Below are 15,324 nucleotides of genomic sequence, written 5' to 3'. Positions count from 1 at the left end.
GTCAAATCGTTAACGAACACAAAATTTGGTGATGATGACTGAGATTGAGAAGAATGAGGCTTCTAGCCCAGTTGCTGCTTCAGCACCAAGCTCAGTTGATGAGACAAGTGAGCCTGCTGTCGTGACGCTGAAAACATGGTTTGTTGCTTTGGTAGGTTGATACATTGTCTTCAAGCTCTGATCAAAAGTACCACATCTCTAACATGGTTATTGATCTAGATCTTATCTTGCGGATATGGTCTATCATTCTGGCCTGTCCCTGTTGTGTCTGCGATTGGTTCCTCGCTGTCTGCAGACATGGGCGACGCTGATGGTTATATCTGGTTTGTTCCGGTTTGTTCTACCTAATAGCTTGCTGAAATAAAAAAAAAGCAGGCTAATTCTTTTCTAGGCATGGACCATCTCCATCACATGCTCCTTCCTGCTCTTGTACGTTCTCGAGTCTTATAAAACGGATATAGATGAGTTGGACTAAGAGCTAATGATTGTTTACAGTGGACCAAACACAGATCTTCTGGGTCGACGATGGTTCCTTGTGCTTGGTAACCTGGTATGCACTCTATGCAATATCCGGAGCCAAATGCACAGTCACTGATTGATATCTTTAGGTTACTTTTGCTGGTCACATCATCGTCGCTTCAGCAAAGACCTCTAACCAAATCATTGCTGGTTTGGTTGTCACAGGATTTGGTGGAGCAAACTGCCAGGTATGTCTGCTTTATTCTGTTTCCAAGTGATATTTGGCAAGAACATTTGCAACTGACTCAATATGCTCTATAAGATGGCTGCATTTGCCCTTCCTGAACTTCTTCCAAACAAGTGGCGACACATCGGTGTCGTGCTCGCTGATTCGACTGTGTACATCGCTGTCATTGTTGCACCCGTTACAGCCCGCTTTGGATATGAGATGAATCACTGGGCATGGAATTTCTGGGGACCCGCCATTTTCCAGGGTCTGTCTTTCATCGGACTCCTCCTGCTCTACCACCCTCCTAAGCATCCGTAAGTACATTTTCTCCAACGTGAAAAGAAACATTCATATTGAGCATGTCACTAACCCCAAACAGTCTCGGTATCTCTTACATGGAGGCATTCAAGTCGATGGATTACCTTGGTAAGTCCTCTTCTAATAAATTCTAGCCGGCCTCACTAACAGTCGTAGGTGCTTTCCTTTTCATCGGTGGTGTCGTGCCTTTCCTCTTGGGTATCGTCTGGGCCAATGTCTACTCATCCACAGACCCCCATGTGGTGGCATCACTAGTCGTTGGAGCAGTTGTACTCCTCTGCTTTGCTCTCTGGGAAACCTTCGGCAACCTCAAGTACCCACTTGCTCCCACAGCGATTTTCACCAGCTCATACGGCCGTGACTTCACTGCACCTGTTATCGCCCTGGGAGTCATCAACATGTTCTACTACTCCTCAAGCATCTTGTGGCCTGAAATGATTGATGCTTTCTACACTAACTTCGATGCGGATTGGAGATATGCCGTTGTCCTATCCCTGCCTCAAGGCCTCGGTATTCTGTTTGGTGCTCTTCTGCTCACTTTCTTTGGTAGCTACATCCGTAACTGGCAGTGGCAGTTAACCGGCTCCGTGTTTGTGATGGTTCTGTTTGGATCTCTACTTGGTTTGGTTTCGCCTCATAACAAGGGCATGATGATTGCCTTCTTGTTCCTCTCTCAGGTTGGTTTTGGCTGGGGTATTTACCTAAGCATTGCTATCTGCCAAATGGGTGTAACCCAACAGAACCTTGGTGTGAGTGGAGGTATCTCAGGATGTCTTCGCTTTGCGGCTGGTGCAGGTATGCTTGTTTTTTTCCGGACTCTGATTCAAATTCATACTAAGAGTCATTATTCTAGTTGCCACCACAATTTACGAGGTCGTGTTTGATAAGAGTCTTACCAAATACATGGACAAGTATATCCCAGATGCAGTTACTGCCGCTGGTCTGTCAGACTCCAAGGTTACAGGTTTGATGAGCGTCGTCTCCGGTGGCGCCTCCGCTCTGAGCTCCTATAGCCCGGCAGTCGCTTCTGCTGCGGTGAGTGCTCTAGAGCATGCCTACTGCAAAGCCATCTTGTAAGTATTCAAAGTCAAGGATTTGGTGAACTGGATCAATCAACTAACTTGGTTTTAGTATCGTTGCAATGGTTTCCATGGCCTTTGGTATTGTGGGACTCATCGCTTGTCTGTGTTGCAAAGACGTTGATGCTAAGATGACCAACAAGGTAAGATGGAAGACTGGCTTTACCCTTTTGTTTGATCTCATTTACTGACCATTCTTAGATTGAGGTCTATCTTGAAAATACCAAGCAGGCGGATCGAAACACTTTCCACTAGATTTATACTTCTGTCCTGCTTGGGGTGATAGAGTAGCAGCAGGACAACATTCAAAATGTTGAAGAATGCCGCAACCGATAATTTTCGTACGACAGAAGGATTTGATAGCAGGCAGGACCTTGATCATCATGGACCAATGAATATGGACAACGGATATGGATATGATAAATACGTAATGAATAGATTGTTGATAGTTAAGGAAGATATACAATAATTGTTGATTGTTCACATTGTGTACATGCTCATTCATAGTAATATTGTAAGAGGCGTGGCCGCTATCGCTATTGGGGAAAACATTGAAGAAGAAAGTTAAACCATACAAAAAGGAAATACCGAGGTATCTTAACAGGAAACATCGCAAAGAAAAGAAAAGAAAAGAAATAAAAATATCACCATGAATATGCCCGGCCCAGTTCATCCCTCATCAAGTCCGTCAACATAAGGAGTTTATTCGTTGTAGAATTTCTTCATGATCAGATGCAAGAACAAGTTGACGTTAACTCTCATCTGTGCATCGAAAAAGTCCATGAATTGTGTATTGTTGAATTGCGCCTGCAACAGATCATCCAGTGGTACTTGCGCATTGGCCCGGGGACCATCATGTTACCACTGCTACCATCTATGGTGAACACACCAACTTCATTGCTGGAGATGGTCAAATCCACTCGGTCAAATTGTCGATCGGAATAACCCTTCCAAGCAACAAGGACTCCACGATCTGCCAGATTGCGGGCCGAATATTTGTAGGATCCAAATTTGAACACCTTGCCGGATTTTTGAAGCTCGCGCTGATGATCCCACTGCTTGGTGAAAGGCATCAAGAATCGTTTCTTTCCCTTCTTGGTTTGAAGAGTGACCATGGCCTGTTCAATGTAATCGTTGTACGTCTTGAGTTGTCCCTCCAAGTAGCTAGCTTGATCGCTGAGACGCGCTGAAGTCAACCGGGCTCCTTCCAACTCACGCTCCCGTTGAACCCGGCGGCGATGTTTGGTTCGGATGTCAATGGCAATGGCATTCAAAAGATCCTGGTAGTGGTTTTGTCGGCTTATCTTGCCAGCTTGCTCGAGGCGCAGGATGTTCTCCAACGCAGTGCCCTTGAGCGCTGAGTAGCTCATTGAGCCGATATCGATCAAGCTGCTGGCCTCGGAGTAGGCACCTCGACGTGGATTGGTTGTGCTAAGCTCATCCCGCACCAGTGTTCGCCACCTCTCTTCATCTCCGTCACTGGGCGGCTTGAGCATGATATCCAGTAGGTTGGTACCACTCTGTACTCGAATGATGTAAAGAATGCATCGCTTAGTCTCCATAAACAAGGCTTTCACTGCAGCTTCAGGGTCTACATTGTTTTGTTAGCCATCACTCTATATGGATTATTCTGCTTTCATAGCATGCTTACCTTCGACTTGAGCTAGCTTGGGGTTAAGAGTGAGGTTGATTTCCGTGGAGCTGACACTCATCAACTCATTTTCGTTGCTTTTGACGTTGCCGAGGTCGTGCACAAGCTGTTTGAGGATGTCGCCGGGATAAGAACACATGAAGTCGATTTGGGAGGCCACCAGTTGATGAATAGAGAAAATATCGGACATCTTGATATACAAAGTGGGCTTGGCCTTGGCATACAGATCATTGAACTCGTCAATATCAAAGTAGGCCTCCGCATCTTGGACAGAAATTACTGCTTCTTGTTAGCTTTGTTGTGAGTTTTTTGGGGCAAAGACAATAAAAAACACTTACACTGTCCCCAAATGCTGCCAAGCCGCTGTATTGATTCGCCAATGTATGTGTTCAGAGGTTGGAGATAAACGTTTTCAGCGCCAAATAAACGACCAGAAGCAACCTGAGCAACTACCTTGGAAATCTCTCCAAGGTTCCTCTTCTGTTCTTGCGTCAGGCCTCGGTCTACCACTCCATTCCTCTCCGGTTCTAGCAAAGCTGGCTGGAAATAACTCTTCCAAATCCAGTGACCAACTGTCTGGAGCACAAATCCAGGTTCCTCATTGGGGAAACGCTCAAGCAGGTTCTCGTACATTTGCTTGGCCAAGTATCGAGTACCAAAAGGCATGCGGTACAGGAAATCTTCAAAGGCTGCGAAAAACAGATCGGCGATGTCGCGGAGATCTTGCAAATTTTGGATAAAAGTTTCACGAGTCTCGGGGTCTCGGATTGCTTCCTCGCGAGGAAGATCTGGATGTCGTCGACTGCGTTGACCAGTGCGCAGCTCCTCATTGTTGATTGAAGAGCGGTAGATCTGGATCGGATCACTCTCGAGATCCAGTTGTGGGTTGTCAATGATAGAGTCCTTTACCACAGTTCCCAGGACATCACGCATAAATTTACGGTCTCGGGGTGATTTAGCGTAAGAACCGAATAGTTTGTTCCAGAATGCGTTGCAGCGCAAGAAATCAGGAAGTGCCACAAACCCGTCAATATCTTCTTTCACGGAACGTGCAAGAAGCTTAACGAGGTAATACTCTTCTCGTCTCTTTTGGGAGTATCCGAAAAGACCCATCATCAAATGCTTGATTCTTTCATACTCTTTATCTGAGGTATTGACCTGTCGGAGTCGCTGGAATAGTCTTGCCAAATACTGTGATTGAGTCTGTAAAAGGAAGAAGAAGACCTGGTACTGGTCTAACTTTCTTCTGGAAGTTTTGTTCAAGGCCTTCAGGTCGTACGGATCCTTGGAGGACATGTCGGTGCTGGAGAGCAAATTGCCAATATGACCGCCGAAGTGTTTTTGGTGTTTGACAACTTCATCAAGGGTAATCTTGTTCTTGACTAGTAGAGCGATCTTGATGTCCAGTTGACTGATATACTGCTCTGCAAGCTCATTTTGCCGCACTTGTTGAACAACGACCTTGCGTAACCTCTCAAACTCAATCTCCTCATCGAAATCGAAGTCACTGTCATTGAGAAGATGAACAAAGCCCTTGACAGTCCCCACGGGTGGGTTCTTTCCGCTGGTGAGACTCTTGTACGCATGACCTTGGATGCGCGCCCGGATAACACTTTGAGCTTTGATCACCTTCTCCATGTTCCTATTGTAATGACGACGGCGCTCCTCAAATCGATTGCGGACGAGCATCCCACGAATGCTGGCTTGCAGGTCGGTGATAAATTCATCTTCATCCTCCAGGTCCGCAAGCATCTCACCAACCTGACAACGAAGGAGCATGGCGCGACTCAGGGCTTGAAGCTCAAAAATTTCCTCTTCGTTCTCTTCTAGTCTGGTAAGAATATCACCAACTCTTATGCGTTCCAAGGCGGCTCGAGAAAGTGCTTGGAGGTCAACAATAAAATTCTCCTGTTGTTCCAGCATTCTGCGTTCATTTTCTCTGTACTTGCGTTGAATCAAGCCTCTGGTCATGGACTGAATGTCTAAAACAGCGCTCTCCTCCCTCAAAAGCTTGGTGTGCTGCAATTGTAAGAACTCTCGCTGGGCTTGGCCTCGAATGATGCCTTGTAGATCAACGACGGGTGATGTATGCTGCGCCAATTCATCACAGAGCGCTTTCTTGTTCTGGCGAGCTGCAGCACCGCGAATCAATGTCTGCAGATCGACGCAGTCTTGCCCTGTCTTTGCGAGATCATCATTCAGCTGCAAAATACGGCTCCTACATGCAAGTGCCCGAGCCCCTGCTTGCAGTAAAGTCACACTGAGGCTCTCGTTGAGGAGAGAAGTCTTGATTTGAGCCACTTTTTCGCGAGCGAGGTTCCCTCGAATCACTGCCTGCAGTGACTTGACAGGGCTGCTAGCCTGCTCTACTTGCTGAGACTGGTTGTGAATTTCCTTTCGCTGCAAAGATCCCCGGATGGCTGCTTGGAGACCTGACACGCCACTCTCCGCATAGCTGAGCTGTTCGTATTGGTCGGCGATACTCTTCCTTTGGAATGCACCTCGAATCGCGGCCTGAAGAGCCAGCATGTCATTCTCTGCGTGTCTAGTCTGATCGTATTGGTCGGCGACAATCTTTCGTTGTAGTGCACCTCGAATCACCGCTTGGAGAGCAGTCACACCATTCTCCGCATATCTGGTCTGGTCGTATTGGTCGGCGACAATCTTCCGTTGTAGTACACCTCGAATAGCCGCTTGGAGAGCAGTCACGTCATTCTCCGCATATCTGGTCTGCTTGTATTGGTCGGCGACAATCTTTCGTTGTAGTGCACCTCGAATCACCGCTTGGAGAGCCGTAACATCCTTTTCTGCATCTTGAGTCTCGTCGTACTGATCGGCGACAATCTTCCGCTGAAGCGCACCTCGGATCGCTGCTTGGAAACTCTTGATTCCAGACTCCTCTTTTCGCACACGAGTCTGCAGCAAGTTGCTTTGGGCTCGCGCTTTGCACGCCCGAATGAGGCTTTGTAGCTCGAGAATGTCGCATTCTTGTGCCTTTCGCCACTCAGTTTCCCCTTTTTGACGGTGACGCACAATAAATCCTCGGCTGATTGCTTGCAGTTGAACCGCAAATTGGCGCATTTCAATTCGATATCGGCTAACTTGTCGGGCCCAATCACCGCGCATAATAGATTGCAATTCAATCAAAAGCGGCTCAAAGTCCCAGAGATCATTCATCAAATTGCCAAGCTTCAAGCGCATCATAGCACCTCGAACCTGAGCCTGAAAGTCGGAAATTGAGGCCTGGTTCTCGTGAAGCTCACGGTCAATTCGCTCCTCCTCCGTTTCGACGGGCTCCGGTTCAGGTTCTGGCTCTGCATCGAAATTTGCGGCCATACCTGCGAAACTTGGCATACTGACACCCGCTTTATCGAGGCCCTTTTGAGTTTTCTCAAGCTCATGATGTTCGAATTCGAGTTGACCAACAAGGTTTCCCATTCGGAAGTCGAGCATGCCATTTTTGAATAGTAACCAAGAGAGAGCATGAATGCAGTGTATGACTTTCGGAATGTTTTTCTTTTCGTAAAGGTCAATGAGCTCAAATCGGAAAAGCTCGGGCAGTTCAATATCATCAAGGAATCTGAAGAAAACTGCGATGTTATCGGAGTGGCGATATTGTAGCTTTGCATGTCGAAATATGCGCAAATTTCGGTCGGGATACATTGATTGGACCACCTCTGCTAGCGTCACGCCATCTCTCAGGGCTTCTTCAAGCTGAATAATTGGCGGAATTTGTTTCTTGATGACCTCCTCGATCCATTCTTTAGCCTCACCAATGTGACAAAGATATTCATATGCTTGTAAAAATTGACGCTGTTGATCCATCCAATTTCCTGCTGCCCATGAAGACGCCTTGGGCTTTTCTGGAGATATGGCACCCTTTCTTCCGGCCACCGAATCTGCACGTTTCAAGCGTCGCCGTCCCTGTAACCCAATCACAGAAGCAGTGGCGGACGCAAGTTGAAACTCCTCGCCCTCCCCGGATTTAGCGAACTTTGACAATGTTCGGAGATGACCGATAGACGATTTTTGAAACGTTTCGAGTTCCGGCGCAGAAATTGCGGTCGTCAACTGAGCTGGGCGAGGACTTCCAGGCAATGTCTTTTGGGGCGATGAAGGACGCGACGATCCCGGGGTTGGAGTAGGAGACCAATGGCGCGGGGAAGCTCCCATTGGAGATGTTTGAGGTTCAACTGCGGGGGATCGATACCGGGGCGATTCGTTTTCTTTGAAATGGACGTGATGTGACTCGGGGGTACTAGGTCGAACATCCTTGTGATGCTGTTGTTCATCGATAGTGTGACTGCGCGTGTGACGATAGGCGCCCGCCTTGGGGCTTGTTGGGGAAATGTTTGGCGCCTGTTGCAAGGGTCGCAAAGACCGACGGATATTCTCATACGTTGATCCAGCATTGGGTAATCCTCGGTCTGTTGATTCCATGATGACAGCACTGGCCTCACTTTTCCCTCGGTGATGGCTTAAAGTGCTTTTTATGGATGCATTGGATGAAACCGTGCTTGTTCGACTGGGAGCAAAGGAGCTTGATCCGACGGAGTAGATGGAAGAGTTTGTAGACGCTGTTGACCCGTGTCGCAATGGGCTGGATTGCTGCGCTGGGAGATCGGTCTGGGCCCGCTTGAGCGAAGGGAATTGACTCGACATCACTATGACCAAAGCAACAGGAATGCGAACACCAAGGAGAGATTCTTGTGTTCAATAGACCGCATCCCTGCTTCAGTAATAGAAGCGGGGCGTCACAATTGAAACAGTTGAGTCCGAGCTCACGGTGTTGGCTTTGTTTTTGTGGGAACGGTTGTTCGGAATGTGAGGTGAAAACGCGATTTGGCAACTGCGCGCTAGTGTCGATATCGAGACGGTGGGGGGGATCACTGTCGATGATTTCGAATAGATGTTGAAGATTTCAGATCCAATGGCTCCTTCCCGATGATGGAATTCTTGTTGACGGTGGGGAGGGGAACCAAGGCAGGAACGAACCGGGTTTCTCCAATTCCTGTTTCGGACACGCCCAAAACAAATCTCCCGATATGGACTAGCGCTATCCGCTGAAATGTCGATCTCGCAAGCCTCGCTATCACGTGTTTGAATTTCCTCATATTAATCCGAAGTCGGAGATCAAGATTTTGCCTTATTTCAATGTTTTCTTTTCTTCTATAGGTAGTCACATACTTTATTGTTCTCATCTGATATATTCCAATCACTCATTTGTCAAGGGAGACTACAGGGTGGAAGTTACCAACAGTGATCGATAGGCTCTGATTGTGGGCCGTAGTCCCGTGCGACCATCGTATTTTGTGCATTGCCTACAACCCACATGTGCCCATCGGTGGGACCGACCCATCCAAGCTAGAGAGATTCAAAGTCTGATCACTATAGCCCTGGAGTAGAGTAGATCTCAAGCCTGAGGACTCGAGATAAAATTGAAGAGTCCAGAGGTCGTTTCAACCTTGGAAGTTTCTTATACATATAGTAGTAGTCGCTTCAACTTGAAGTTTATTTACCGGGGTGTTGCTAACCTCATGATCATACGTGGGATTCGTGCGGAAATGCAAATGTGCAATGAACTTGAACATTGCTATGTAAGTGGGTTCAAGTTCAAGAAGGGCTCTTAAGAAAATTCGACACTGGCACCTGGCAGTACTCCTCCAGGGCTCCAAACCTAGCTGGGGTTTGGGTTTTGAGATTCCAGTATTACATTAGTAATAGGATTATATTCTAAATAAACTAGTTAAAATATGAGCTTCGTAGAGCTCATGTACTGACTAATTAAGAGTTGTAGGGATATAAGGGTTATAAGAGATATAACGGTTGTAGAACAGTTATCAGACAGTTATCAAATACCCAATACAGGAATCCATACAGATATTAATCAATTCAGAAATAGACCAATATTAATTGGTAATTTATATATTAGTAAAATTACATACAATATTCTACGCGTCTACAGTACTATAATCAAAACAAATAATCATCCTAAGACCTATATACACTTCTAAGATTCCAAGATTAATTCGGAAGATCAGTATTCAGAAGGTTAGTATTCAGAAGGTTCAAGTTAGAAATTTTTAAAATTTCCAAGTCCATATTTCAAAGGGAGTTGGAGAAGTAAGAAGAATCCAACACATAGACAGATATATATATATATATATATATATATTCCAGGGGGGCCATTAAAAACATAACAATTATGTTACAAACTGGCTGTCAAGCAACGTGAGTATACACTGCCGTAGTGTCAATACTTACCGCAAGCCGTTATCCTGCAACTGTACCGTCGCCGTCCGGGCCTTACACGGGCTAGAGTCTTTAGGGATCCTTGCACGGTAATGCTTGAGTCAGGGGTTTGCTAGTAGGCCAGTCACGAGTGAGCTCTCCTAACTAGTTGGGTTTGTCTTCAAGGGTTCGATTGTGATCAAAGCAAAGTGTCAATCTGATTCGTACTGTAGAGTCCAATAACAATGATGAGAATAATCGCGAAGAACTAAATACATGTGGTAACGAGTGTCCTTATATGTCCCTAGTCCTTCCGTATACTCCTGCGGTGACTCGGGAGTCGCCGTGGGAGTCACTGTATACTCCGCCGTATACCCCCGGGTATATCGTGGAGTCGACGGTCACGTGATATGGCGTGTTTAGTCAGACGTTGGTCGGCTCCCTTTGTGACCACTCCCAGGTCTTCACGTGACGTCCGTGGTCTTTTGTTGAAACAAGACTGATTGGCTCCCATGAGCCCAGAGCTGGACCTGGTCCCTGTGGGTCCGTAACAATTTAGTTACAAGAATTTTAATTAGAACTAATTATCAGGCAGAATCAGGCAAAAATTATTATTCCTTAGTTAGGCATTAATTTTAATCTCAACCAATTATAAGGCAATATTAGGCAGAAAACCTGCTTAGTAATAGGTTATATTTTCATAACCGTGGTATAACCATTCTACAACCATTCAGGACTATTTCTAGCTTAGTCTTGTATTTTTTTTATACAGGCTTATCAAGCTTCTAGTCAGGTAACTATTATATATTAAATATAGTAATATTACTATAAATATCTGTCATATCACCGTAGTGAATTTCATTATAGTGATCATACGGGAGTTTAAAAACCCATTCCCCTGCTAGGAACTTGAATATATTATATCTCAGAGGCATATCCTAGTACTACCTATTACCTAGGTAGTAGTTATGACATCTGGATGCTCCGATCTTTATCTACTTGGAACTTCAAGTTGAAGTTTAAATTGACCACTGGCATTACTGCCCAGGTAGGTACCTAGGTATTACATACATACTTGGAGGGCTCAAACTTCGACGCAGCCACTGGCAGTTGCAAATTGAATGAACAATGATTGAAATCATGCCACTGGCAGTACTATGTGCGGGTATGTTCAAAATGTTCACTCGGGCTCTTATCATCGTGAGTCGTGACCATGCACATGTAGGATTCCGAGTCAGGTCTCAAAATATCATGATACGTACTAATTATTCTTAGTTGCACGCTAAATGTTGAAAATTTGAAGTTCAAATGTTGCTTCTGGCCCTCGTAGATGACGCGATTTGAGTGCAGTAACTAATACTAGTAGTGCTCGGCAGACCCCGCCAACATCATGAAAAACCAATGCGGATCCACTCGGGCTCTAGCATCCCCTCGCCAACACAACGTCTAATCATAGAAATATTCAGTCCGTCCAAACCTTTGATCGCCTCTTACTAATATCTCATTTTCGGGACACATTTACATTATAATGGCGGAATCTGAGGCTTTGCCTCGCTACATCTACAAAATCGTGCCTTCGGCAGCACCGGTCCACGAGCCGCTTCCTGAACGTTTACCTGTTAGCGACCTGGATCAGGATTCGTGGTTCATCCACCTCTCAACGGCAGCTCAAGTGCCCAACACTCTCAAGTTCTTTTTCAAGGATGAGCCCCTCATCTACCTGCTGCGTATAGATTATCAAAATGTCAGCCAGAACGTTCGCTGGGAGTCTCCCGACGGGAAAGTGTGTGGGCCACGACCCGGCGAGGGCTTGTTTCCTGTGAGTTATAGGGCCTGATAACCTAGAAATGTTGATGGACTGATAAGGAACATGACTGACTCATTTTAAGCATCTCTATAACGAGCTGAAGCTGGGCAAAGATGAAGTCGAAAGCGTCGTGGTCTGGCAAAATGAAGATGGGTGGGACAAGGCTATCAATGGGGCTGCACTATGGCTTCTATAGTGAATCTAAATATGATTGAGTTGCTTCAAATATGCCCAGGCAGTGCCTCCAGAGCTACGTTTATGGATATATTACTAAAGTTTCATCTGATACTATCATAAATACAGTACATCAATAGTCCACGGGTACCCCCAGGCCTATGTTGGGGCCACATGCATGTTCAAACCCCTCAGACCTCCCGCATGGTACTAGTACTACCAACTTCAATTTAAACCGTGATCATACGGGTACTACTACCGCCTGGCAGCACTTGAGTATTACTAAAATTACGTACACTGTATTCAACCTTGGAACCTTGGAAGCTAGAGCTTCAAATCTTCAAATTGAATAACGTGCACATGTGATTGAAACCTGCAAATGTTGGAAGATATCTAACTGCCAGTGGAGTCTAGGCGGCAGTGTCAATAATGAACCTGAATGACTCATTGAATGAGATTTACAGGCAGATGAGCTTCGGATGTACGGATATCTACCTAGGCATCCATGAATGTAGTTCAGTATCAAGCATTATCTGAGATCTAATAACCATGGGAGTCCGAGCCGTTGATGATACTTTTACTAGTATCATTTAGGTAGTAAGTTGATGCAGTGTCGAAGTACTAGTACATATTGTTCCATCTCAAGTGCTGATACTATTATTGAGACAAATATACCATCGCATATATTCCAAGCAGAGTGAGGGATTTCAATGCACTCAAGTTCCACCTCAATGAAAGTTTCTGGAAAAAACATTATTAATTGCTTATACGGCCCCCGGGGCCATGGACGTTACTACTGGCGGGGCAGTGCGGACAAATGGCGGCAATATAGATTCCAACCTTGGAACCTTGGAAGTAGATAAGAGATTTCTAATCAGCAGGAACTCACCGCCTGCCGGAAATCTCGTTTAGTGCCCAATCATATCATGTGACAGTGAAAAAGCTGTTGCGCTAGTCCCTGATAGGTATGGCCTGGCCGTGCGCGGAAGAGAAGAAAAGGACGACTTTTTCTCTCCAAATTTTTTTCTTCTTCTTCTTTTCTTTGGGAAAGCTGGTCTCTCTCCATCAACAGAAGGTTTCATTCTGCTTGATTAATCTTTGATCCAGGACTCCAATTCCTCCTCTGATCTCAGACATTCTCTCTTTTATTTAAATTAATCATGCCTATCACCAACAAGGAGGCTGCGCCCGGTGCCGCCATGAAGGCTGAGATCGTGGACTACACTAAGGCCCTCGAGGTCGTTAAGACCTATGCTACTCAGGATGGTCTTGATGTTGATACTCTTCTTGACTCCGACAAGCACGGAGCTCTGACTTACAACGATTTCCTCATTCTCCCCGGTTACATTGGTAAGCTCAACAAGCTCCCTCCACTGATGGCGGGGTACCTGATTTGAGAGGAAAATTTTCTAACACATTGGGATCATAGGTTTCCCTGCTTCCGATGTTTCCCTTGACACTCCCGTCACTAAGCGTATCTCGCTGAAGGCTCCCCTTGTCTCCTCCCCCATGGACACTGTCACTGAGCACAACATGGCTATCCACATGGCCCTGCTCGGTGGTCTCGGTGTTATCCACAACAACTGTGCCCCCGAGGACCAGGCCGAGATGGTCCGCAAGGTCAAGAGATACGAGAATGGTTTCATCTTGGACCCCGTCGTTCTTGCACCCACTGCTACCGTCGGTGAGGCCAAGGACCTCAAGGCCAAGTGGGGCTTCGGTGGTTTCCCCGTCACTGGTAAGCTTCTCCTTTCTTTCTTTTTTGTCTTCATATTGGCCCAATTCCCTTGTATTTGCATGATGAACAAACCTTTCTATATAACTTTCGTTCCACTGGTAGCCGCGAGAGCAGCACTGTAGAGAACTTTTTTAACTGAACTTTTACACCTGATCACATTTTGTCAACCAAAAATTTTGTGTGGCATGGATGCTAACATCAATTGCCCAACAGAGGACGGTACCCTCCGCTCCAAGCTCATTGGTATGGTCACTTCCCGTGACATCCAGTTCCAGCAGGACCTCGGTGCTCCTGTGACCACTATTATGGCCACTGACCTGGTTACCGCCCCCGCCGGTACTACCCTGGCTGAGGCCAACGATGTCCTGCGCCAGTCTAAGAAGGGCAAGCTGCCCATCATTGATTCCAACGGCAACCTTATCTCTCTGCTGTCCCGCTCGGACTTGATGAAGAACCTGCACTACCCTCTTGCCTCCAAGCTCCCCGATTCCAAGCAACTCATCTGTGCTGCCGCCATCGGAACCCGCGAGGAGGACAAGACCCGTCTTAAGCTTCTTGTTGAGGCCGGCCTCGATATTGTTATCCTTGACAGCAGTCAGGGTAACAGCATGTTCATGATCCACATGGTCAAGTACGCTAAGGAGACCTTCCCCGAGATTGATGTTATTGCCGGTAACGTTGTTACCCGGGAGCAGGCTGCTTCCTTGATTGCCGCCGGTGCCGATGGCCTGAGAATTGGCATGGGCAGCGGTAGCGCTTGCATTACTCAAGAGGTCATGGCTGTTGGCCGTCCTCAGGCCGCCGCTGTTCGCAGCGTCGCCAACTTCGCTGCCCGCTTCGGTGTTCCCTGTATCGCTGACGGTGGTGTCCAGAACGTTGGTCACATTGTCAAGGGTCTGGCCATGGGTGCTAGCACCGTCATGATGGGTGGTCTCCTTGCCGGTACCACTGAGTCTCCTGGCGAGTACTACGTCAGCAACGAAGGTCAGCTCGTCAAGGCCTACCGTGGTATGGGCAGTATCGCTGCCATGGAGGATAAGAAGGCTGCCGGTAGCAACAAGGACAGCCGTGCTAGCAACGCCGGTACCGCTCGCTACTTCTCCGAGAAGGACCGTGTCCTGGTCGCCCAGGGTGTCGCTGGTTCCGTTCTGGACCGTGGCTCCGTCACCAAGTTTATCCCCTACCTCTTTGCCGGTGTTCAGCACTCTCTGCAGGACATTGGTGTCAAGAGCCTCGATGCTCTGCACGACGACGTCAACTCCGGTGCTGTGCGCTTTGAGATGAGAAGTGCCAGTGCTATGGCTGAGGGTAACGTCCACGGCCTCCACAGCTACGACAAGAAGCTCTACGTGTAAAATCTAGGCTTTTTGAGAAATATTGAAATAAAGATTTCGCGCTGTGAATGTGAATATGACTGGGATGTCCGCATGATGGTACGTGGACTTGGAAATAAAAAAAAGGGGTATGATAGGATTGGAGTTACTATCCGAGGAGTCTAGCTATTGATTTAATGAGCATATATTCAATGTTGTTTCCGGAATTTTTTCTTGATCAAAATCTGTAAATTTATGTATTCCTCCTTGAACTTGAATTTTCATTGCACCTGACTTGATGCTCAGGTGTACACTATGGACCGAA

At 46.7% G+C, this 15,324-nt stretch overlaps 4 protein-coding genes across 4 annotated transcripts; 3 read left to right on the top strand and 1 right to left on the bottom strand.

The window, feature by feature from the left end:
* Window positions 1–31: 31 nt before the first annotated feature.
* Window positions 32–2,340, top strand: N7483_000633 (uncharacterized protein; the record flags this gene model as incomplete). The annotated part of the gene is made up of 11 exons (XM_057084071.1): window positions 32–151; window positions 220–333; window positions 392–429; window positions 496–550; window positions 609–707; window positions 782–1,002; window positions 1,068–1,114; window positions 1,163–1,801; window positions 1,860–2,079; window positions 2,138–2,228; window positions 2,287–2,340. 11 exons carry the CDS (start codon window positions 32–34, stop codon window positions 2,338–2,340), a joined length of 1,698 nt encoding a protein of 565 aa, XP_056950220.1.
* A 503-nt stretch (window positions 2,341–2,843) lies between these two features.
* Window positions 2,844–8,398, bottom strand: N7483_000632 (putative Ras GTPase activating protein; the record flags this gene model as incomplete). Its single annotated transcript, XM_057084070.1, has 3 exons — window positions 2,844–3,676; window positions 3,737–4,015; window positions 4,075–8,398. 3 exons carry the CDS (start codon window positions 8,396–8,398, stop codon window positions 2,844–2,846), a joined length of 5,436 nt encoding a protein of 1,811 aa, XP_056950219.1.
* Window positions 8,399–11,495: 3,097 nt separating this feature from the next.
* Window positions 11,496–11,970, top strand: N7483_000631 (DUF952 domain-containing protein; the record flags this gene model as incomplete). Its single annotated transcript, XM_057084069.1, has 2 exons — window positions 11,496–11,786; window positions 11,857–11,970. The coding sequence occupies 2 exons, from the start codon at window positions 11,496–11,498 to the stop codon at window positions 11,968–11,970; spliced, it is 405 nt and encodes a 134-aa protein (XP_056950218.1).
* Window positions 11,971–13,108: 1,138 nt separating this feature from the next.
* Window positions 13,109–15,041, top strand: N7483_000630 (putative IMP dehydrogenase; the record flags this gene model as incomplete). The annotated part of the gene is made up of 3 exons (XM_057084068.1): window positions 13,109–13,298; window positions 13,378–13,686; window positions 13,900–15,041. The coding sequence occupies 3 exons, from the start codon at window positions 13,109–13,111 to the stop codon at window positions 15,039–15,041; spliced, it is 1,641 nt and encodes a 546-aa protein (XP_056950217.1).
* Window positions 15,042–15,324: the final 283 nt, after the last annotated feature.

This window comes from Penicillium malachiteum, assembly GCF_028827825.1.
Source record: "Penicillium malachiteum strain IBT 17515 chromosome Unknown utg000001l:1.0-8184562.0:1.0-8186909.0, whole genome shotgun sequence".
Lineage (NCBI taxonomy): Eukaryota > Fungi > Ascomycota > Eurotiomycetes > Eurotiales > Aspergillaceae > Penicillium > Penicillium malachiteum.
Note: the sequence above shows the minus strand (reverse complement) of the source record. Positions and strands in the feature narration are given on the sequence as shown.